Here is a 24058-nt window from a genome sequence, read left to right as displayed (position 1 = left end):
CCGTGTAGTCCCATCCTTCTTGGGCACTAACACTACGGGGGATGCCCAGGGACTATCTTACTCTTCAATGACCCCCCAAACGCAACATCTTTTGTATCTCTTGTCGCATCCCTTCTCGTACAGACTCAGGGACGCAGAAGGGGGGTTGTCGCAGGGGGGTCTGATCCTGGGTCTCAACCTTGTGTTGTGCCAGGTGAGTGTACCTGGGTTTCCCCGAAAACATCCTCTGTCGCTGCCTCAACAACTCCTCCACCTGCTGTCTCTCCCGGGGACCTAAGTCTTCACCCCAGTATACCTGGTCCCATGTTTTAGACTGAGTCCTCTCCCGATCGTACCATACGCGCTGGCGCCACTGGGCCACCTGCATGTTCCCACGTACAGCCTGGGTCAGCCTCTGTAGGCGGTCCCGGAATTCCAGCACATAGGGTACAATAGGAACCCCTTCTATGATGCCCTCCCCTTCCCAGTGTTCTAGCACTAAGTCTAGGGGTCCCCTTCCCCGTCTCCCGTATACCAGTTCGAATGGGGAGAACCCTGTGGATTCTTGGGGCACCTCTCGATAGGCAAACAGGAGGTGAGGCAAGAATTTCTCCCAGTCCCTGTAGGGCCTGGTAAAAGTCCCAATGAGTTGTTTTAACGTCCCGTTAAAGCGTTCGCACAACCCATTGGTTTGCGGGTGGTACGGGGCGCTTCTAATGGACTTTACGCCGCACAGCTTCCACAGTTGGTTGTCACCTCTGCTGTAAACTGGGTACCCTGGTCTGAGATAATCTCCCGGGGGAAATCCAACCCGTGAGAAAACCTGGAGCAGGGCAGCCGCCACTGTCTCTGCCAGTACGTTAGGTAACGCAACCACCTCTGGATACCGTGTGGCATAATCTACCACTGTCAATATATACCTTTTCCCTGACGGACTGGGTTTGGCTAACGGTCCTATCAGATCGACCGCTACTCGGCTAAATGGTTCCTCCACAATGGGGAGGGGGCGTAATTTGGCCTTGTATCGATCTCCCCTCTTGCCAATGCGCTGGCAACTGTCACAGGTCTGGCAGTATTGACGAACATCATAGGTTACCCCCGGCCAAAAGAAGTTTTGTGTCAGACGATGCCTGGTGCGACTGACGCCGAAGTGCCCGGCCAAGGGTATGTCACAAGAGATTCGCAGTAACTCCTGCCTATACTTCTTGGGAACTACCAGCTGTCGTTTTATAGTGGGGCTCGTCCCTGTGTGGTGCTGCTCTGTGATCTGGTAGAGGAGTCTCTGCTTCCATATAAACTGTTCCCCTTCCAGTACCCCTCTCCCCTCCTGTGCTTTCCCACGATATCCCTCCAATGAAGGATCCTCAAGTAACTCCCTCTTAAATTCATCTGGGGTGGCCCAAGAAATGTGTCTGGCTATGGGAATACGTGTAGGGCTGGGATGTCTTACCTGGGCCTCCTCTGAGTGTGATTCCGCCTCCGCAGCTCGAGCTTGTCTCCGGGTGGTCACAGGATATGTCTCAGCCAGAGGGGCAACCGAGAAGGCAGACAACATGGGCCCCAAGTCATTTCCCAGCAAAACGTCTGCAGGCAAATCCTCCATCAAGCCGACCTCAACAAGGCCATCCCCAACTCCCCAGTTCAGGTGAATCCTGGCAGTGGGCAGTCGATGTATGGCTCCCCCTGCTACATGGACTGCCACTGTCCGGTCCGTCTTCTCTTGGTCACGGACGAGATGAGGCTTCACAAGGGTCAAAGTTACTCCGGAATCTCTTAGTCCCTGCATGCGTTTCCCATTAACCCACACGACCTGTCGATGCTGTTGTCGATTATCTCCCCGGGCTGCCTGCACGGGGTCTACTTCATGCAGCACTTCCTCCATGTCTTCCACCCCTTGGTTAGTTGTAGCCCCTGATGCCGGGTCAGCTTCGCCTTGGTAGCAGTATACAGCGGCCCGGCGGAAGGTAGCTGTTCCCGCCTTTGGCCACTGGGTATGCTGAGTCCGGTTGGGACATTGTCTTTGCAGGTGGCCCAGCTGACGGCAGGTGTGGCATCGCGCCCCAGGGGAACTGTGGTAGGCCGGGTTTCTAGCTGGTCCCCCTACAATCTTCGGTGGTTTGGGGTCCTCCAGGTCCATGGGCGGACCCCTAGTGACCATCTTTGATCCGGACAACTGAGGCCTCCTGGCGTCATGATGTTCATCGGCCAGACGAGCGGCTTCCTCAAGAGTCATTGGCTGCCTGTCCTGAAGCCATTCCTGTGTCTCGGGGTTTAGTCCATTAAAGAATCGTTCTAACAAGAAGAGCTGGAGGACATCCTCCTTAGTGGTTGCTTGGCTCCCTTGTACCCACTGTAGCAGTGACCGATGTAATTTACAGGCCCATTCAGCGTGGGTATCGGTTACTCGTTTTATAAGTCCGCTGAACTTTTGGCGGTATGCCTCTGGTGTCAGCGCATTCCGGGCCAAGATCACTTCTTTGATCCGCTCATAGTCCATACAGTCCTCATCAGGTACCGTGCGATAGGCGTCCGCTGCCCGGTCTGTCAGCTTGCTGGCCAGAATTTGAACCCATTCCTCCGGCTTCACTTGATGAAGGGCACACTGCCGCTCAAAGTCCTGCAGAAAGCCATCGATGTCTTCCTCTGCCTCCCCCAACTGTCGGAAGGCATTATACTGGATCTTTTTGTGGCTTACGGTTGAAGGTACCTGGGCGGAGGCCAGAGCTCACCTTGCTTGCTGACTCTCCTCTCTCCGCTCTGCCATCTCCATCTTGGCCAGCTCCACTTTGGTCCTCTGCCATCTCCATCTTGGTTAGCTCTATCCTGGTCCGCTCGGCCATCTCTTCCTTCAGATCAGTACGCACATCAGCCATCACCTCTCGTATGATCTCTACTGCAGAGTTTGGGCCATAGAACGCCAGTCTGTTCTTTACCTCCCTCTGGAATTCAGTCTCCTCCACGTTCACATTGGGGGGCGCTGCACTTTCGTGTTCCATGATGGCTGCTATCAAATCCGCTTTTATTTTGTTGCTGGCGATCAACCCTCGGGCTTCCACCAGATCTTTTAGTGTAGTCCTCTTTAACTTCTGGTAGTTGTCTTCCATTCATTCCTTTCCTCCTGTAGAAGGGGTATCATATCCCGCTGTCTGCCACCAGTGTAACGGGGTCTACTGTGCTGTAGTACCTCTTTCAGCACCCCCGTGTTTCAGGAGGTCCAGTCTGCTTTTGCTGGATTCTGAATGAAGGACACTGGCTAGAATTTCTTGATTACATAGGAGCATATAAAAGCTGACTGCTACTCCAGGTATTTCCAGTCTAAAATAACACACTTTATTTACAAGACACAGAATATATAACACAGATACAGAGGGCAGGCCAATAGAAAAAACAGGCCAGACATACATTACAATAGCCGCAGGGGGCTGGAGCCTGCTGGTATTTACTGTGGGACTTACAAAGGTGGGGGAGGTCAGAAGGAGAATATCTTGTCCCCTCTGCCCAGGGATGCAGCCTGTGGACTGATGCATTTCACATGGAACCTATTATACATAATATATAAATAGCATAACATATTCTTGGTGCTGGGGGTTCTGTAACATTCGTCTTTCTTGATCGCGTTTTATTCCACTTTTTGTTTGGCGGTATGATGATAAAGCATTGTTTTTTTTGTCTCCTTTTTTATTTTTTATTTTACGGTGTTCACTGAAGTGATTATCTAGTGGGACAGTTTGATAGGTCGGGTCGTTACGGACGCGGCGATACTAAATATGTGTTCTTTTAATGTTTTTTTTATTTACATACAGAAATGTGTTTATTGGAACAATATTTATTTTTAATTTATTTAGGAATTTTTTGTTAAATATTTTTACACAGTTTAATTTATTTCTTTACTTTTTTACATTGTCCCAGGGTGGGAGATCACTGTATAAAGTCAGATCGCTGATCTGACACTTTGCAGAGCACTGTGTCAGATCAGTGATCTGACAGGCAGTGCAGTAGGCTTGCCGGCGCCTGCTCTCAGCAGGCACCGACAAGCCACCTCCCTGCAGGACCCCGCGGCCATCTTGGATCCAGGGACCTGCAGGGAGGAGACCCTCGGAACAACACGATCACATTGTGTTGTTCTGGGGGCCTCAGGGAAGCATGCAGGGAGCCCCCTCCCTGCGCGATGCTTTTCTATGCCACCGGAACACTGCAATCTTCTTTGATCGCGGTGTTCCGGGGGTAAAAGTGCCGGGAGTGGTACGTGACCACTCCTGGCACATAGTCCGGATGTCATCAGTGATAATCAGCTGACACCCGGCAGCCATCAGCCGCGCTCCCCCCTTTAGCGCGGCTGATCGCATGTGACGTACTATTCCATCCATGGGAATTAGGGCCCGGGTCACAAGGACGGAATAGGGTGTCAGGATGTCACCGTCTATTTCTTTATGGAGGAGTGGGAGTATTTAGGAGGACGCAAAGATATGTACAAGGACGTCATGATGGAGGTTCCCTGGCCCCTCACTTCACCAGGTAATAGACAGGGCTAAATACACATGGCCTATAATTATCTGTATGTAAAAAAATTAATTCAGTCCCTGTATGTGTTTCCTCCAGTTCCATCCAGTAAGAGGACAACACCAGAGAGATGTTTCCGTCCTCTTCTTCCACAGGACTGTAAACAAGAAGATCTTGATGTTCCTTTGGATCATCAGGTAGATGGAGAGAAGGTGTCATGAGATCTCCCCTATGATGTGTAGATGGCTGTGAAGGTCTTGTGCTCAGTCTTGTTTTATCCACCAGTATTATATGTTTTATACTTGTGTAATGAGAACGGTGGAGATGGCAGGATTAGAGCTGATCATAGATGTGACTTCTCCATCTGTCTGTGACTTTTACAATATTTGTTTCAGGATGAAGATATGACCCATGATAATACTATAGAGAACTATCTGAGAGGTGATGAGCGGTGTAAAGAGGAGATTCCTACATATGACTACCCAGGTGAGTAGTGACCACTAAATGCAGAGATGTCACAGATTCTCCTCAGTCAATGGCTTTTTCCATTTTGTGTGAGCTCTGTGGTCTTAGACTCACCACTTCTTCCGAAGTGCTGTAAAAATATTAGTGATGAGCGAGCGTGCTCGAATACGGTGTTATCCGAGCACGCTCGTGTTCTAATGGTATTCGAACACACCGAAGATAATCTCTATTCTCTTCGCTGTGGCTGTATGTCATGCAGCTGTTCGACAGCCACAACCCATGCATGGATTGCCTGTTTGTTGGGACTTCGCAAGCGCTGTGTACAGGGCCGTATTTGCTACTAAGCACTTGAGGGCACGTGCCTAGGGCGCCAGAATGCAGGGGGGCGTATTGAGCAAGTTTTCTTTATATATATATATATATATATATATATATATAAGTCCGGGGTCAACCGCCTGCGACGCATATTCATCACCTTAATGAGCTGAACCACGTGACCGCTCATACAGGGAGAAGCTGCTGCGGGACTGAGATGCCGGGAAGTTCAACGCTGCGCGGTGTGAGAAAGGTGAGTATGACGGGGGGAGGATGGAGGAGGACGGGGGGAGACATGCATACAGGATGGGAGGATGGAAGAGCCATGCATACAGGATGGGGGAGCCATGCATACAGGGTGGGAGGATGGGGAAGCCATGCATACAGGATGGTGGAGCCATGCATACAGGATGGGAGGATGGGGGAGCCATGCATACAGGGTGGGAGGATGGGGGAGCCATGCATACAGGGTGGGAGGATGGGTGAGTCATGCATACAGGGTGGGAGGATGGGGGAGCCATGCATACAGGATGGGGGAGCCATGCATACAGGGTGGGAGGATGGGGGAGCCATGCATACAGGATGGGAGAATGGGGGAGCCATGCATACAAGGTGGGAGGATGGGGGAGCCATGCATACAGGGTGGGAGGATGGGGAGCCATGCATACAGGGTGGGAGGATGGGGGAGCCATGCATACAGGGTGGGAGGATGGGGGAGCCATGCATACAGGGTGGGAGGATGGGGGAGCCATGCATACAGGGTGGAAGGATGGGGGAGCCATGCATACAGGGTGGGGGGGAGCCATGCATACAGGGTGGGGGGGGGGGGCATGTATGAGGAAACAGGGGGAATGGGGGGCGTTTCTGACGAAAAAGTAATGAGGAATGGGGGGGCGTGTATGAGGAAACAGTACGGGGGAATGGGCGTGTATGAGGGAACAGTTTCGGGGAAGTGGGGGAGTGTATGAGGAAACAGTACTGGGGAATGGGAGGCATGTAGGAGGAAACAGTACTGGGGTATGGGGGCCGTGTATGAGGAAACCGTACTTGGGAATGGGGGGCGTGTATGACGAAACAGTATGAGGAAATGGGGGACATATATGAGGAAACCGTATGGGAGATGGGTGCAGACAGTATGGGGAGCAAACGGGGAATTTATGCGGACACAGTATGAGTAGCGATGTGAAAAATGTATGTGGACAGAGAACGGGGAGTGAGGGTGATGGGATGTGTGCAGACACAGTATGGGGAGTCAGGTGAGCATGCAGTATAGAAAGTGAGGGGGTAAATATATGAGGAGACAGTATGGTGAACAGGGGGATGTGAGAGAAAACTGTATGAGGATGGAGGGGAATAGTGTGAGGATACAGTATGGGGGTCAGAAAAGTGAGTGGGCACAGACTAGAAACTGAGTATTGGGGGCATAGCATGGGGGACAGTGTAAGGACACAGCCAGGAGAGGACAGTATACCAAGGAGGGGAAGTGTGATGAGAGAGTACAGTATAAATACTGGGCCCTATAGGGGGGACACAGTGTGAGAGGACAGTCTGAAGAGGGGGCCGGTATGGAAAGGAAAGGTCAGTGTGAAGAGCATGTACCATAAGAGGGACAGTGTGGGGGTCATATTTTGTGCAGACAATATAGTGAGTGGCAATTTTTTATTCAGGAGCATTATAATGACAGATATTTTTAAGAGCATCATGTGGAGATTTTCTGCATAAGAGCGGGGAAGATGGAGGTCTGCAGAGACGGCTGTGGATGAGCAAACTCATCTTGGGATCTTGACAAGATGAAGAAAAGGAGAAGGCTCCAGAGACGACGTCATCTATAAGGTACCTCGATGTAAATGTTATTTGTGATACTAACTAACTCTCATGTTTTTATTCATGTTAGGAGCATAACAGGGGATGTCCAGGCTTGTAAGGCGTCAGCAGTCATTCTTTGTGACTGCAGACTTCTGAGTTCTCACAGTGCGCACTGCACCCTGTCAGGATTTTCTAGTGCTGGCGATTTACATACATGCGATCACGTACTGACTAGACATGTGTGGTCTCACTCAATGAAAATGAACTGAGCGAGGCTGGGCACGTCTAGTCGGAATGTGGTCAGAAGTATACAAATCACATGCTTGTGCTGACATGACTGTCCACCGGCAAGGGAGAATCCTAGTAGTGTGCAGTGCATGCAATGTGAGAATTCAGAAGCTGCGATGTCAGGATTCAGCTCTGCAGGATCCAGTAGTCGTCACATGGACACGTCACTCATATGTGATTTTCATACTTGTGGTCCGGTGACATCAAGCTTCTCTTCCTGCTTCTCTCAGTTTTTCACTGAAAATTGAGAGCGTTAGGGAGAGCAGCTCGTCGGTACATGACTAAGTGTGAAAATCGCATATGTCCTTGGTGGGGGGGGGGGGGGGGGCCACAATGAATTCTTGCCCCAGGTGCCAGAAACCCTAGATACACCTCTGCCGGTATGCCACTGCGAGCGGTGATTACCGGGTTCGGTGGAGGTATGTCTGTGCACAGTGCAGCACAGGCAGTGAGGCAGGGACTGAGGGTGTGCACAGAGAGAATGGAGGCCCGGAGACTGCCTGTCCCAGTCTACATCGTAGCCTGGAGCCCTCATTATCTTAGGAATATGTCAGTTAATTGTTTTTCTAAAGCTTTATAGTGTAGTTTTAGGTCAGAGAGGGATGGTTACGGATGAGCGAGCAAGGTGCAGGGACAGGTAGTGATGGCTACTTGTGGACATGTGCGGCACTAGCGGTTTTGCACTTGCGGTGAGACAAAAAAATACTGCTAGCAGTGTTTTTTCCATTGCTGCAAGTACCGCATTTGCCGGATCGCTACAAAACCGCAAGTGCCGCACATGTCCGCAAGTCCCATAGGGAATGAATGAGGCCGAACGTAGTTGCCGTAAGTGATCCGTTACGCGGCAGATGTGGAAAAACTGCCGGATCTGCTACAAAAGGCTACTTTCACATCAGCGATTTTTGCCAAAGTCACTGCCAATAGTGTCATACTCAACAATGGAGGAGGCAGCACTATAAGTGCCTAGGGCAGCAGAAACTCTAAATACTGTCCTGGCTGTGTATACAGAAATAGGAATAACTAACTTACTCCTCCAGACCCAGCAATTATGTGATCACTGGATGGAGGAAAGGGGCAAGAGCTGCTGGATCCAAGAAGACCCAGTCAGCTCTGCTATGCAATCAGGAGGCTACAATTCCACTGTAGTTGAGACAAAAATGCTAGGATTTAAAAAAGAAAAGAGTATTTCATCAATGAAATACCCACCAAAAGTCTTTTACAGCAGCATATAAAAGTTTGGGCACCCCTGTTCGAAATTACTGTTATTGTCAACAGTTAAGCAAGTTGGTATCGCTGTAATCGTACTGACCAGAAGAATGAAGTTATCTTCATTTTTTCCACACTGTGATCGGCATAAATAAACAAAAGACAATTCTTGAATTTTTGGATTTTATTCATTCTGCCTCCCCAAAATTGGAATATAGAGCTGCTCAAAAAATGTAATGTGCCCGAAAATTGTAGGAATAAAAACGTTAATTCGTCCCGCAAAAATAAAAACAAGACCTCACATGACTGTCTGCAGAAATATGGAAAAATTATATCTCTCCGAATTTGGGGATGCAAAACATGTTTTTTCAACAAAATAAACATCTTTTAGTGGGTGACAACAGCCAAATATAAAAACTTAATATAAATCTGGTATCAATGTAATTGCACTAAACTAGAGAATAAAGTATTCTAATCACTTACACCACAAGAGGAACGGAGTAAAAAATGAATGAAATCTATTCTTGACCTACTATTGATTTGTTCATTCTGCCTCCCAAAGATCCCAGTAAGTTTAGGCTGAGGCAGATGGAGGCACTGGACGCTGTCTGACCTGTAATCTGGTGAAAAGAAGGACACCACTGAACTGAGGCCAGATGGAGTCCAGAGTAAATCTGCTTAAGAATTAAAGTGAATGGATCCCTCGAGGGTTTCACCTCAATCACGACGTACTATTCCGTCCATGGAAATTAGGGCCCGGGTCACAAGGACGGAATAGGGTGTCAGGATGTCACCGTCTATTTCTTTATGGAGGAGTGGGAGTATTTAGAAGGACACAAAGATCTGTACAGGGACGTCATGATGGAGGTTCCCCAACCCCTCACATCACCAGGTAATAGACAGGGCTAAATACACACAGCCTATAATTATCTGTATGTAAAAAAATTAATTCAGTCCCTGTATGTGTTTCCTCCAGTTCTATCCAGTAAGAGGACAACACCAGAGAGATGTCCCCGTCCTCTTCTTCCACAGGACTGCAAACAAGAAAATCTCGATGTTCCTCAGGATCATCAGGTAGATGGAGAGAAGATGTCATGAGATCTTCCCTATGATGTGTAGACAGCTGTGAACGTCTTGTGCCCAGTCTTTTTATCCACCAGTATTATATGTTTTATACTTGTGTAATGAGAACGGTGGAGATGGCAGGATTAGATCTGATCATAGATGTGACTTCTCCATCTGTCTGTGACTTTTACAATATTTTTTCCAGGATGAAAATCTGACCCATATTAATACTATAGAGACCTATGTGAGGGGTGTTGAGTGGTGTAAAGAGGAGATTCCTACATATGACTACCCAGGTGAGTAGTAACCAATAAATGCAGAGATGTCACAGATTCTCCTCAGTCAATGGCTTTTACCATTTTTGTGTGAGCTCTGTGGTCTTAGATTCACCACTACTTCCGAAGTGCTGTAAAACTATTAGTGATGAGCTAGCGTACTCGGATAAGGTGTTATCCGAGTACGCTCGTGTTCTAATAATATTCAAACACACCGAAGATACTCTATATTCGAGTCGCTATGGCTGTATGTCAAGCGGCTGTTCGACAGCCACAACCCATGCATGGATTGCCTGTATGTTAGGACTTCACAAGCTCTGTGTACAGGGCCGTATTTGCCACTAGGCTCTTGAGGGCACATGCCTAGGGCGCCAGGATGTCGGGGGCGCACTGGAGCAAGTTTTTTTTTTTATAAAGCCCGGGGTCAACTGCCTTCTCCCACACCCACCTCCCTCCCTCTCTCCCCGTCCCCGCCATCCCCCCCTCCACCTCCTTGAAGACGTCATGCTCACTCTCCTCCAGCGGTGCCTGCAACTCCGTCTCAGCTCCGGCAGCTCATCCTGTCCTCAGCGGTCACGTGGTATCGCTCATTAAGGTGATGAATATGGACGCATATTCATCACCTTAATGAGCGGTACCACGTGACCACTCATACAGGAAGAAGCGCTGGGACAGAGATGCCGGAAAGTTCAGCGCCGCGCGGTGTGAGAAAGGTCAGTATGATGTGGGGAGGATGGGGGAGCCATGCATTCAGGGTGGGAGGATGGGGGAGCCATACATACAGGATGGGGAAGCCATGCATACAGGGTGGGAGGATGGGGGAGCCATGTATACAGGGTGGGAGGATGGGGGAGCCGTGCATACAGGATGGGAGGATGGGGGAGCCATGCATACAGGATGGGGGAGCCATGCATACAGGGTGGGAGGATGGGGGAGCCATGCATACAGGATGTGAGGATGGGGGAGCCATGCATACAGGGTGGGAGGATGGATGAGCCATGCATACAGGGTGGGAGGATGGGGGAGCCATGCATACAGGGTGGGAGGATGGGGAAGCCATTCGTGGAGGATGAGGGAACCATGCATACAGGGTGAGAGGATGGGGGAGCCATGCATACAGGGTGGGAGGATGGGGGAGCCATGCATACAGAATGGGAGGAATGGGGGAGCCATGCATACAGGATGGGAGGAATGGGGGAGCCATGCATGGAGGATGGGGAAGCCATGCATACAGCATGGGGGAGCTATGCATACAGGGTGGGAGGATGGGGGAGCCATGCATACAGGGTGGGAGTATGGGGGAGCCATGCATACAGGGTGGGGGGGCATGTATGAAGAAACAGTACGAGGGAATGGGGGGCGTGTATGAGGAAGCAGTACTGGGGAATGGGGGGTGTGTAGGAGGAAACAGTACTGGGGAATAAGGGGCGTGTAGGAGGAAACAGTACTGGGGATTAGGGGGCGTGTATGAGGAAACAGTATGGGGGATGGGTGCAGACAGTATGGGGAGAGAACGGGGGAATGTATGCAGACACAGTATGAGTAGCGATGTGAAAAATGGATGTGGACAGAGAACGGGGAGTGAGGGTGATGGGATGTGTGCAGACACAGTATGGGGAGTCGGGTGAGCATGCAGTATAGAAAGTGAGGGGGTAAATATATGAGGAGACAGTATGGTGAAGAGGGGGATGTGAGAGGAGACAGTATGAGGATGGAGGGGAATAGTGTGAGGAGACAGTATGGGGGAAGAAAAGTGAGTGGGCACAGAATAGAAACTTGAGTGGGGGGGGGGGCGTAGCATGGGGGACGATGTAAGGGCACAGCCAGGAGGGGACAGTATAACAAGGAGGGGGAGGGTGATGAGAGAGTACAGTATAAATACTGGGCCCTATAGGGGGGACACAGTGTGAGAGGACAGTCTGAAGAGGGGGCCGGTATGGTAAGGAGAGGTCAGTGTGCAGAGCATGCACCATAAGAGGGACAATGTGGGGGTCATATTTTGTGCAGACAATATAGTGAGGGGCAACTTTTTATTCAGGAGCATTTTAATGACACGGCTATCTTTAAGGGCATCATGTGGAGATTTTCTGCAAAAGAGCGGAGAAGATGGAGGTCTGCAGAGATGGCTGTGGATGAGAAAACTCACCATGGGGTCTGGACAAGATGAAGAAAAGAAGAAGGCTCCAGAGATGACGTCATCTTTAAGGTATCTGGATGTAAATGTTATTTGTGATACTGACTAACTCTCATGTTTTTATTCATTTTAGGAGCATTAAAGGGAATGTCCAGGTTTGTAATGAGTCTGCAGTCATTCATGTGACTGCAGACTTCTGAATTCTCACAGTTCGCACTGCACGCTGTCAGGATTTTCTAGTGCTGGCGATTTACATACATGCGGTCACGTACTGACTAGACATGTGTGGTCTCACTCAATGAAAATGAACTGAGCGAGGCTGGGCACGTCTAGTCGGAATGTGGTCAGAAGTATACAAATCACATGCTTGTGCTGACATGACTGTCCACCGGCAAGGGAGAATCCTAAAAGTGTGCAGTGCATGAGTTGTGAGAATTCAGTAGCCTGCGATGTCAGGATTCAGCTCTGCAGGTTCCATTATTCATCACATGGACTCTTCACTCATATGCGACTTTCACACTTCTGGTCCTGTGACAACGAACTTCTCTTCTGCTTCTCTGTTTTTCACTGAACATTGAGAGCATTGGGAAGAGGAGCTTGTGGGTACATGACTAAGTGCAAATCGCATGTGTGCTGGGGGATGTGCCAAAATAAATTCTTGCCCCAGGTGCCAGAAAACTTAGATACACCTCTGCCGGTATGCTACTGCGAGCGGTGATTACCGGGTTCAGTGGAGGGATGTCTGTGCACAGGCAGTGAGGCAGGGACTGAGGGTGTGCACAGAGAGAATGGAGGCTCGGAGACTGCCCGTCCCAGTCTACACCGTAGCCTGGAGCCCTCATTATCATTGGAATATGTCTGTTAATAAATTGTTTCTCTAAAGCTTTATAGTGTACTTTTAGGACAGGGAGGGATGGTTAGGGATGAGCTAGCAAGGTGCAGGGACAGGTAGTGATGGCTACTTGGAGACGTGCGGCACTAGCGGTTTTGCACTTGCGGTGAGACAAAAAAAACACTGCTTGTACTGCTGTGTTTTTTTCCATTGCTGCAAGTACCGCATTTGCAGGATCGCGAGTCCCATAGGAAATGAATGAGGCCGAACGTAGTTGCCGTAAGTGATCCATTACGCGGCAGATGCAGAAAAACTGCTGGATCTGCTACAAAAGGCTACTTTCTCATCAGCGATTTTTGCTAAAGCCACTGCCGATAGTGTCATACTCAACAATGGAGGAGGCAGCACTATAAGTGCCTAGGGCAACAGAAACTCTAAATACGGCCCTGGCTGTATGTACAGAAATAGGAATAACTAACTTACTCCTCCAGGCCCAGCAGTTATGTGATCACTGGATGGAGGAAAGGGGCAAGAGCTGCTGGATCCAAGAAGACCCAGTCAGCTCTGCTATGCAATCAGGAGGCTACAATTCCACTGTAGTTGAGACAAATATGCTAGGATTTAAAAAAAAAAGAGTAATTCATCAATGAAATACCCACGAAAGGTCTTTTACAGCAGCATATAAAAGTTTGGGCACTTCTGTTTGAAATTACTGTTAATGTCAACAGTTAAGCAAGTTGGTATCGCTGTAATCGTACTGACCAGAAGAATGAAGTTGTCTTCACTTTTTCCACACTGTGTTTGACATAAATAAAGAAAAGACAATTCTTGAATTTTTGGATTTTATTCATTCTGCCTCCTCAAAATTGGAATACAAAACTGATCAAAAAATTTAATGTGCCCGAAAATTGTAGGAATAAAAACATTAATTCGTCCCGCAAAAATAAAAACAAGATCTCACATGACTGTGCAGAAATATGGAAAAATTATATCTCTCCGAATATGGGGATGCAAAACTTGTTTTTTCAACAAAAAAACACATCTTTTAGTGGGTGACAACAGCCAAATATAAAAACCTAATATAAATCTGGTATTGATGTAATCGCACTAAACCGAAGAATAAAGTCGTGTAATCACTTATACCGCACGAGGAACGGAGTAAAAAATGAATGAAATCTATTCTCGACCTACTATTGATTTGATCATTCTGCCTCCCAAAGATCCCAGTAAGTTTAGGCTGAGGCAGATGGAGGCACTGTGGACGCTGTCTGACCTGTAATCTGGTGAAAAGAAGGACACCACTGAACTGAGGCCAGATGGAGTCCAGAGTAAATCTGCTGCCGAATTAAAATGAATGGATCCCTCGAGCGTTTCATCTCAATCACATCACTCATAGATTTAGATGAAAACCCCAATGTAAGTTCTCAGCGTAGAGCGCCGGATAAATGTGTAGTACAAAGGCTCCGGAAAAGCTAAATGGCTCCTCGCTTCGCCCCAAAAAAATTTCAGCAAGTTCTGCACTCCCAAATCCAAATGCCCCCTTTCTGAGGCCCACAGTCTGCCTAAACACCCTTTATTGCCCACATGTTTGGCTTTTCTCTAGCGATGAGAGCCTGCTTAATTTACAGTTTGCGTGTCTCCTGAAGTGTGAACTGGACCTAATGTATGGGCACTAGAATGTACTGGGCTTTGCAATAGCAGAAAACACTGATGGAGTCAAATTCATCACTACTCCTATAGATAAAGTGAAAAAGGTGTATCATTTCCAAAATGGGGTTACTTGAGTGGGCTATTCTGATCGTCTAACACTTAGGGGCTCTGTATTTGATGTCTGCAAACTATTCTAGGAAAATCTGTGCTCCAGGAGGCAAATAGCGCTTTGTCCCTCCCGAGACTTGCCGTATGGCTAAGCAGTACTGTACATCCACATATGGGACATATACTGTCATGTTCAGCAGAAATGGTGTGATAACATTTTGGTGCTCTTTTTAGGGTGCTTTCCTATTGTGTTCTTGAGTGCTGTTAGTTCATTTCCCAACCACCTCTGTAAAACAGGGTTTGGACGTATACGCCGATGGGGCCATAGACTAGAGCACCGTTTGACTTTTTCCAACGCAGAATTGGCTGGAATTGAGATCAGATGGCATGTCGCGTTTGGAGAGCCTCTGATGTGCCTAAACAGTGGAAACTCCCCACAAGTGACACCATTTTGGAAACTAGACCACCTAAGGAACTGATCTAGATGTGTGGTGTGCACATTGAACCCTCAATTGTTTCACTAAAGTTTATAATGTAGAGCTGTGAAAATTAAAAAATCATTTTTTTCCACAAAAACGACTCTTAGCCCAAAATTTTTTGAGAACTTTGAACCCCCTAGTGTTTTCCTAAAGTTTAATGCAGGGCCATGAAAATAAAAAAAATCATTTTTTCCCACAAAAATCATTTTTTTAGCTTCCAAATTTTTATTTTCGCAAGGGTAACAGGAGAAATTGGATGACAGAAGTTGTTGTCCAATTTGTCCTGAGTATGCTGATACCCCACATGTAGGGGTAAACCACTGTTTGGGCGCACAGCAGAGCTCGGAAGGGAAGGAGCACCGTTTTACTTTTTCAACACCGAATTGGCTGGAATTGAGATCGGAAGCCATGTCGCGTTTCGAGAGCCCCTGATGTGCCTAAACAGTGGAAACCCCCCAATTCTTACTCCAACCCTAACCCCAACATACCTCTAAGCCTAATCCCAACTCTAACCACATCCCTAACCCCAACACACCCCTAACCCTAATCCCAACACTAACCACATCCCTAACCCCAACACACCCCTAACCCCAACACACCCCTAATCCCAACCATAACCCAAACCACACCTCTAACCCTGACACAATCCTAATCCCAACAGTATATGTTTGCAGATACCAAACATGTATAGGTTCTTTGTTATTTAAGTAGTGAAAAAAATTCATCAATTTTGTTAAAAAAAAACAAAACAAAAAAACCCGTTTTTTTCCAAGGCTCGTTACATCCCCATTTTTTGGTATCCTTGGCTGAGTGAGGGCTTATTTTTTGCACACTGAGCTGTCGTTTTTACTGATATGATTTTGGGGTAGATATGATGTTTTAGTCGCCTGTTATTGTATTTTATTGCAATGTTGCGGAAACAAGAAACCCCTTAATTGTGGTGTTTTTTTCCTCATTACGCCGTTTATTGATTGGATTAATTTACTTTATGTTTTAATCGGGCGTTTCTGAACACATGTTTCTCCTTCGCCTCATTTGACGACACAGACCGTGGGGGAGTATGCTGCTTCCACTAGGAGGCTGACACTAAGTGATACAGAAAAAAGTTAGCTCCTCCCCTGCAGTATACCCCCTCCTGCTGGCTCTCAGCCAACCAGTTCTTGCTTAGTGTCCGTAGGAGGCACACGGACTGGTCTGTTATTCAGACCCAAAACTCTTTATTATTTTATTTTTATCTTTTTACCTTTTACAACGGACGAAGGGGCGACAGATCCTTTCAAGGCTCTGATCTCCCCTAACCATCAACAGGCAAGCACGGAGAGTGTCGCCTCTCCGTATCCTCGCCTGCGATTTGGGATGCCACTGCCTGAGTTGATTCTAGGGGCGACTCGCCCCTTCAAGGGCACCGATCTCCCCGCATCTCTTAACAGACAAGCACATGGAGTGTCGCCTCCACGTACCCTCTTCTGCAGCCAGGCCTTCTTGCCAGACACTTTGCCCTGCTCACCAGCTTTTACCCTCGGATGTTCAGCGGCACTCTCCAGCGTGGCATCCGAGCAGCCCCCACTGCACCACTACTGTTGAAAGCGGATGGTACAAGGAGGCGGACAGTACCTCTTCACCTCGTTGCTAAAGGGACGATGGATTGAAGTTTTTTCTCTTTATCTCTGCACCGTCCAAACAGCAGCGACAGCAGAGGATCTCTTCTTATTGACCTGCTGAACAGAGCTGCATACTCTGCCTTGCGGCAGATTCCTAGGTAAGTGCTGGGACTCGAGCGGCTGGAGGGCAATCGTGCGCTTTTCCCCCTTTCTTTTTTTGCAACGACGGGTCGTTCCCCCTTTTTTTCCTGCTCGACGCTGGCCTGCACCGAAAATTTAGCCTCCGCTCATGCTAGGGCGCATGTTATGGCTCCACCCCCTATTCAGGCGCTTCTTGTTCAGGACGAGAACACAGCATATTCTCAGCGGCCATGTTTCATCCTCATGCCGCTTCCGGACACGAGCTGTGTACACCCAGAAGTGGCTGCTACATCGGACCCGGCGGTATTCAGCGCTGGAGACACTAATCCAGCGCTGACGGGAGACTCAGGAACCGAGTAGGGAGACGCTGCTCCATCCCTCCCCCTGCTCTCCTTTCCCCACACACCTCCGGCAGCATGCAGAGGGGGATAATGGATTGGAAAACTATGTCCTGGTCCTCAAAGCTGGTCTTAAAGGCACACAACCAGCATACAGGCTATGTCCAGTATTCCCAGGAACAGAAGCTAGTCTTAAAGGCACACGACCAGTTTAACCGCTAGATCCAGAATTCCCTGGTCCTAAAGCTAGTCTTAAAGGCTCCCGACCAGCAATCCCTGGTCTTATAGGTACATGACCAGCATTCCCTGGTCTTAAAGGTACATGACCAGCATTCCCTGGTCTTGAAGGTACATGACCAGCATTCCCTGGTCTGAAAGGCACATAGCCAGCCCGAAGCCGGACACTTTTCCCAGAGTACCTAGTTCAAATGAGCGCAGGAGCCTTCCGCCACCGCCGATCCCAGTTTTTTCCCCAGAGTACCTAGTCCCCCTGAGTGGGCTTCGTCACTGCCGCAATCCATGGCTTCTCTGACCAAGAGATTGTATCCCTATGTGAACCCACTGTGGTTCGGAGTGCTCGCAGGACCAATACGGATGGATCCTCTCCTATACGGGGGCCGTCGGCTAGCAAGGGCCACAAGTATTCTAGAAACTTACAGGCGTCTAGAAAACCGGAGCTTCATTTCTTGATCTTCCTCGCCAATGATTTGCTGAGAACTAGACTCCGCATCTGAATCGGAGGTGACCTTGGATCTGGACTCTCCAAAGCCTCAGCACAAGCTGGATTCGCCTATTTAGACCATCATCCAATATCTGTGGATTGACAAGGACTCCAAACGGAGATAAAATCCTTAGTAGTGCATTCGCCATTTTTCTGAACAGCGAGCGTCCGGATAAGCGATTCACTGGTGAGCACCATGGTAGCGCAGTGGTAAACACTGGTGTTTTTTTAACAGCATTGGAGTCCAGGGTTCTGGCCCCACCATGAACAATCGCAAATGGACTTGCTCTTGAAACAGACGCCTCTTCAAGCGACACCAGATGCCATGCCTGGTTTAACTGTTTTTAAGGGCGACGGGTCCTTCAAAGGACACCGATCTCCTCACACCATCATCGAATGAGCACATGGAGTGTCGCCTCCACGTATACCCTGGGCGACGGGTCCTTCAAAGGACAGCGATCTCCTCACACCATCATCAAATGAGCACATGGAGTGTCACCTCCACATATACTCTTCTACAGCTGGGCCTAATGCCAACCCAGTCCACCCAGGAACTTGAACTCCGTGGATGTACAGATGCCCTCCTTTTGACGTCTGAGCAGTTCCCCTCTACATCGCCACTATTTAAAGGATGATGCGAGGAGGCGGACGATTCCTTTCCACCTCCCTGTTAAGAGGATGGTTGATTGAGAGTTCATCCTTTTATCTCTGCATGTTCAATGGCGGCAGCAACTCAAGAGATGTTTTTTTTCCTCACCTGGCGGATGCAGCTGCGCACTTTGCTACCTTTGCAGCTTAACTCCTGTGGTATACCTACCAGTATTCCTGCCCGATGGGTCATTTTTTTGAAAATACCATGGACTGTCAGACAATGACTCGTTCCATCTTGTGGCCTCGAGTTCAGCGCTTTACCTTTCCTTAGCCCCGCACGGGCTGCCAGACCAATGGTCTACGGGCCAGAGACCTTAGCTACTTTGATTCGCAATAACAGAAAAAATTAGAGTAGTGTCCGCAACACATAGGAGTGTCCTATGTAAATGTGCTATACACCTCGCCACAGGGTGTTTGGTCTATGTAGCTTTTGTTACTGATGGTTCCAGTGTTGGTCTATATTTGTTTGATTCAGAACAGTTCTCTCTCTTTCCGGAGACAGTACGCCTCTTTGAACGCAGCTATTTGCGCTGCGCTGTCTGCAGCGAATGCCATTTCATTCAGAAGAGCTTTATGGATCAGAGAACGGAAGCATACTCTGCGTTCAAAAAACTTCTGACATCACTCCCTTACAGAGTGGTCGCTTATTCGGTGAGTAGTTGGGGGTGTTCCCCACTTAGGAACAAAGGATCGCAGGTGTCCTATAGATCCAACCAACAGTGGAAGGGTTGTTCAGGACAGTCTAGATCTAAGAGATCTTGGTTCCAAAAAGGGGACCGAAAAGTAAGACCGATCCTGGACCTCTAACTTCTAACAAGCTTGAAAAGGTCCTCCTTTTTAAGGATGATCCTGGACACCTCCAGAGGGTTGGAATCCTCCCTTGAGACAAGGCCGTGGTCCTTCAACAGGGAGCCCCCGCACTTGGTCACTCATCCCCTCATTCCGCGCCGGAATGGCCATCCGGCAATTATGGCAAATGTCAGAACGGCCTGTCTGGTCATGGGCTATCTCTTCTGCTACGTCATTAACCCCTTTACCCCCAAGGGTGGTTTGCACGTTAATGACCGGGCCATTTTTTACAATTCTGACCACTGTCCCTTTATGAGGTTATAACTCTGGAACGCTTCAACGGATCCCGGTGATTCTGACATTGTTTTCTCGTGACATATTGTACTTCATGATAGTGGTAAAAATTCTTTGATAGTACCTGCGTTTATTTCTGAAAAAAACGGAAATTTGGCGAAAATTATGAAAATTTCGCAATTTTCCAACTTTGAATTTTTATGCAATTAAATCACAGATATGTCACACAAAATACTTAATAAGTAACATTTCCCACATGTCTACTTTACATCAGCACAATTTTGGAACCAAAATTTTTTTTTTGTTAGGGAGTTATAAGGGTTAAAAGTTGACCAGCAATTTCTCATTTTTACAACACCATTTTTTTTTAGGGACCACATCTCATTTGAAGTCAGTTTGAGGGGTCTATATGATAGAAAATACCCAAGTGTGACACCATTCTAAAAACTGCACCCCTCAAGGTGCTCAAAACCATATTCAAGAAGTTTATTAACCCTTCTGGTGCTTCACAGGAATTTTTGGAATGTTTAAATAAAAATGAACATTGAACTTTTTTTCACAAAAAATTTACTTCAGCTCCAATTTGTTTTATTTTACCAAGGGTAACAGGAGAAAATGGACCCCAAAAGTTGTTGTACAATTTGTCCTGAGTACGCTGATACCTCATATGTGGGGGTAAACCACTGTTTGGGCGCATGGGAGAGCTCGGAAGGGAAGGAGCGCTGTTTGACTTTTCAATGCAAAATTGACAGGAATTGAGATGGGACGCCATGTTGCGTTTGGAGAGCCACTGATGTGCCTAAACATTGAAACCCCCCACAAGTGACACCATTTTGGAAAGTAGACCCCCTAAGGAACTTATCTAGATGTGTTTTGAGCGCTTTGACCCACCAAGGGCTTCACAGAAGTTTATAATGCAGAGCCGTAAAAATAAAACAAATTTTTTCCCACAAAAATTAGCCCCCAGTTTTGTATTTTCCCAAGGGTAACAGGAGAAATTGGACCCCAAAAGTTGTTGTCCTATTTGTCCTGAGTACGCTGATACTGCATATGTTGTGGTAAACCCCTGTTTGGGCACACGGGAGAGCTTGGAAGGGAAGAAGCACTGTTTTACTTTTCAACGCAGAATTGGCTGGAATTGAGATCGGACACCATGTCGCGTTTGGAGAGGCCCTGATGTGCCTAAACAGTGGAAACCCCCCAATTATAACTGAAACCCTAATCCAAACACACCCCTAACCCTAATCCCAACGGTAACCCTAACCACACCTCTAACCCTGACACACCCCTAATCCCAACCCTATTCCTAACTGTAAATGTAATCTAAACCCTAACCATAACTTTAGCCCCAACCCTAACCCTAACTTTAGCCCCAACCCTAACTGTAGCCCTAACCCTAGCTCTAACCCTAGCCCTAACCCTAGCCCTAATGGGAAAATGGAAATAAATATATTTTTTTAATTTTTCCCTAACTAAGGGGGTGATAAAGTTGATTTACTTTTATAGCGGGTTTTTTAGCGGATTTTTATGATTGGCAGCCGTCACACACTGAAAGACGCTTTTTATTGCAAAAAATATTTTTAGCGTTCCCACATTTTGAGAGCTATAATTTTTCCATATTTTGGTCCACAGAGTCATGTGAGGTCTTGTTTTTTGCGGGACGAGTTGACGTTTTTATTGGTAACATTTTCGGGCACGTGACATTTTTTGTTCGCTTTTTATTCCGATTTTTGTGAGGCACAATGACCAAAAACCAGCTATTCATGAATTTCTTTTGGGGGAGGCGTTTATACCGTTCCGCGTTTGGTAAAATCAATGAAGCAGTTTTATTCTTCGGGTCAGTACGATTACAGCGATACCTCATTTATATCATTTTTTTATGTTTTGGCGCTTTTATACAATAGAAACTTTTATAGAAAAAATAATTATTTTATTTTTATTCTCAGGACTATAACTTTTTTATTTTTTTGCTGATGATGCTGTATGGTGGCTCGTTTTTTGCGCGACAAGATGACGCTTTCAGCGGTACCATGGTTATTTATATCTGTCTTTTTGATCGCGTGTTATTCCACTTTTTGTTCAGCGGTATGATAATAAAGCGTTTTTTGCCTTGTTTTTTTTTTTTTTGTTCTTACGGTGTTTACTGAAGGGGTTAACTAGTGGGCCCGTTTTATAGGTCGGGCCGTTACGGACGCGGCGATACTAAATATGTGTACTTTTATTGTTGTTTTTTTTTATTTAGATAAAGAAATGTATTTATGGGAATAATATTTTTTTTTTTCCATTATTTAGGAATATTTTTTTTAATTTTTTTTTACACATTTGGAAATATTTTTTTTTAACTTTTTTACTTTACCCCGGGGGGGACATCACAGATCGGTGATCTGACAGTTTGCACAGCACTCTGTCAGATCACCGATCTGACTTACAGTGCTGCAGGCTTCACAGTGCCTGCTCTGAGCAGGCACTTGGTAAGCCACCTCCCTCCCTGCAGGACCCGCATGCTGCGGCCATCTTGGATCCGGGCCTGCAGCAGGGAGGGAGGTAGTGAGACCCTCGCAGCAACGCGATTACATCGCGTTGCTGCGGGGGGCTCAGGGAAGCCCGCAGGGAGCCCCCTCCCTGCGCGATGCTTCCCTATACCGCCAGCACATCACGATCATGTTTGATCGCGGTGTGCCGGAGGTTAATGTGCCGGGAGCGGTCCGTGACCGCTCCTGGCACATAGTGCCGGATGTCAGCTGCGATAGGCAGCTGACACCCGGCCGCGATCGCCCGCGCTCCCCCCGTGAGCGCGGCCGATCGCGTATGACGTACTATCCCGTCGGTGGTCATAGGGGCCCACCCCACCTCAACGGGATAGTACGTCTAATGTCAGAAAGGGGTTAAAAGAGCAGTCTCGGGAAGAGTAAGATCCTTTGAAGCATTCCATAGTTATTGCCTTATAAAGTGACACTGGTCAGAATTTAAAAAAAATGGCCTGGTCAGGAAGGAGAATTCAGGTTGGATGGTTAAGAGGTTAAACAGCATGTATTAAAAAATCCCAAAATTTGCTTGGTCAGATATAGGGATAAATGGCCCAGTCTTGAATTGGTAAAAATGGGTAACAATAAATAGTCCTTTTCATGTTGATTTATTATGCCTTTGAATTGAGATCATATCAAAGTAAATCAGACAAACAGTTAACCATACATATTCCTATCGGGCAGTCCAAACAACCCATTGTCCTCCAGACTTAAGATTAGTGATGAACGAATATACTCGTTACCCGAGATTTCTCGAGCACGCTCGGAGGTCCTCCGAGTATTTTTTAGTACTCGGCGTTTCAGTTTTTCTTGCCGCAGCTGAATGATTTACATCTGTTAGCCAGCATAAGTACATGTGGGGGTTGCCTGGTTGGACTTGTAAACGGAAATCCGGTTTCCTGTTTGGGTTTGCAAGCCGAATAAGACTCGTTGAAAGGCTGCAGCGCAGCTAGTCAACAAGGTTTTAGGCTGTGGGCACTTCTGAAAACATCACATCCATGCCAAGTACTGCCATGACTGTCACCAAAAAAGAAAGAATATGCGGCACTCACCCTAGATTGGCAGTATGAATCGTGATTTATTTGAAGAAACTTTAACAGGAAAAGTCCATTAGAGCGTGCGGTACAACAGAGGGTGCGGCATTGGAGTCAGGACGACGGCCGTTTCGCACTCGCAGGTGCTTCGACGGGTCCAGCTAATAGATTACTAAACGTCATTTCCCTTTATAGGATCACTGACGAGTATATTGACACAACATGTGAACATAAAAAATACGTGGCTGTGACTATGTGTAATGAGTACGTACAATAAACATAATAATAATCTATATGCAAATTTGTAACACTGAAGGAATTATATGACTATATAACTACATCTTATAATGTTAATATTCAAACACTTTATATCAGTACATTGCCTAGAAAAAATATTTTATTTTATTACAAAAAGACAGAATAATCTAATCTATCATTTAGTCCGATAGGTCCCTGTGCGCAAGTATTTAGAATCCATTTGGCTTCTTTCTGTAATAAAATTTTATTTTGATCTCCTCCTTGCGGAGGGTATTTAACCATTTCAATGCCAGCAAAACTAAGCGCTTCAGGATTTGCTTCATGTTTCTCCCTCATATGTTCAATTAATCTCAAACAACCTTTACCAGTTTTTATAGAGTTATAATGCTCCTTAAACCTAGTGATTAATGGTCTTATTGTTTTTCCGATATAAAAATATCGGCAGGGACAAAACAAAATATAAACGACAAATCTACTTTTACAAGATATGAAATCTTTTACTGAATGGGCAACAGAACCTATTAACAAAGGATTATTTGTAAGATGTAGATGACAAAATCGACAATTGCCACATTTATGGTTTCCAGCTGGAACATAACTGGAT

At 47.1% G+C, this 24058-nt stretch overlaps 1 protein-coding gene across 1 annotated transcript in view; it reads left to right on the top strand.

Annotated features, from left to right (window-relative positions):
• The window catches only part of LOC138663915 (gastrula zinc finger protein XlCGF53.1-like), a 129333-nt gene that overhangs the window by 67858 nt on the left and 37417 nt on the right, over positions 1 to 24058 (top strand). The window contains exons 9-12 of the mRNA XM_069750285.1: positions 4579 to 4676; positions 4875 to 4965; positions 9536 to 9633; positions 9830 to 9920. Coding sequence (XP_069606386.1) covers positions 4579 to 4676; positions 4875 to 4965; positions 9536 to 9633; positions 9830 to 9920 — 378 coding nt within the window. The remainder of the gene's footprint in view (positions 1 to 4578; positions 4677 to 4874; positions 4966 to 9535; positions 9634 to 9829; positions 9921 to 24058) is intronic.

Source organism: Ranitomeya imitator, chromosome 2, assembly GCF_032444005.1.
Source record: "Ranitomeya imitator isolate aRanImi1 chromosome 2, aRanImi1.pri, whole genome shotgun sequence".
Classification (NCBI taxonomy): domain Eukaryota; kingdom Metazoa; phylum Chordata; class Amphibia; order Anura; family Dendrobatidae; genus Ranitomeya; species Ranitomeya imitator.
This window is presented reverse-complemented; position numbering and strand designations above follow the sequence as displayed.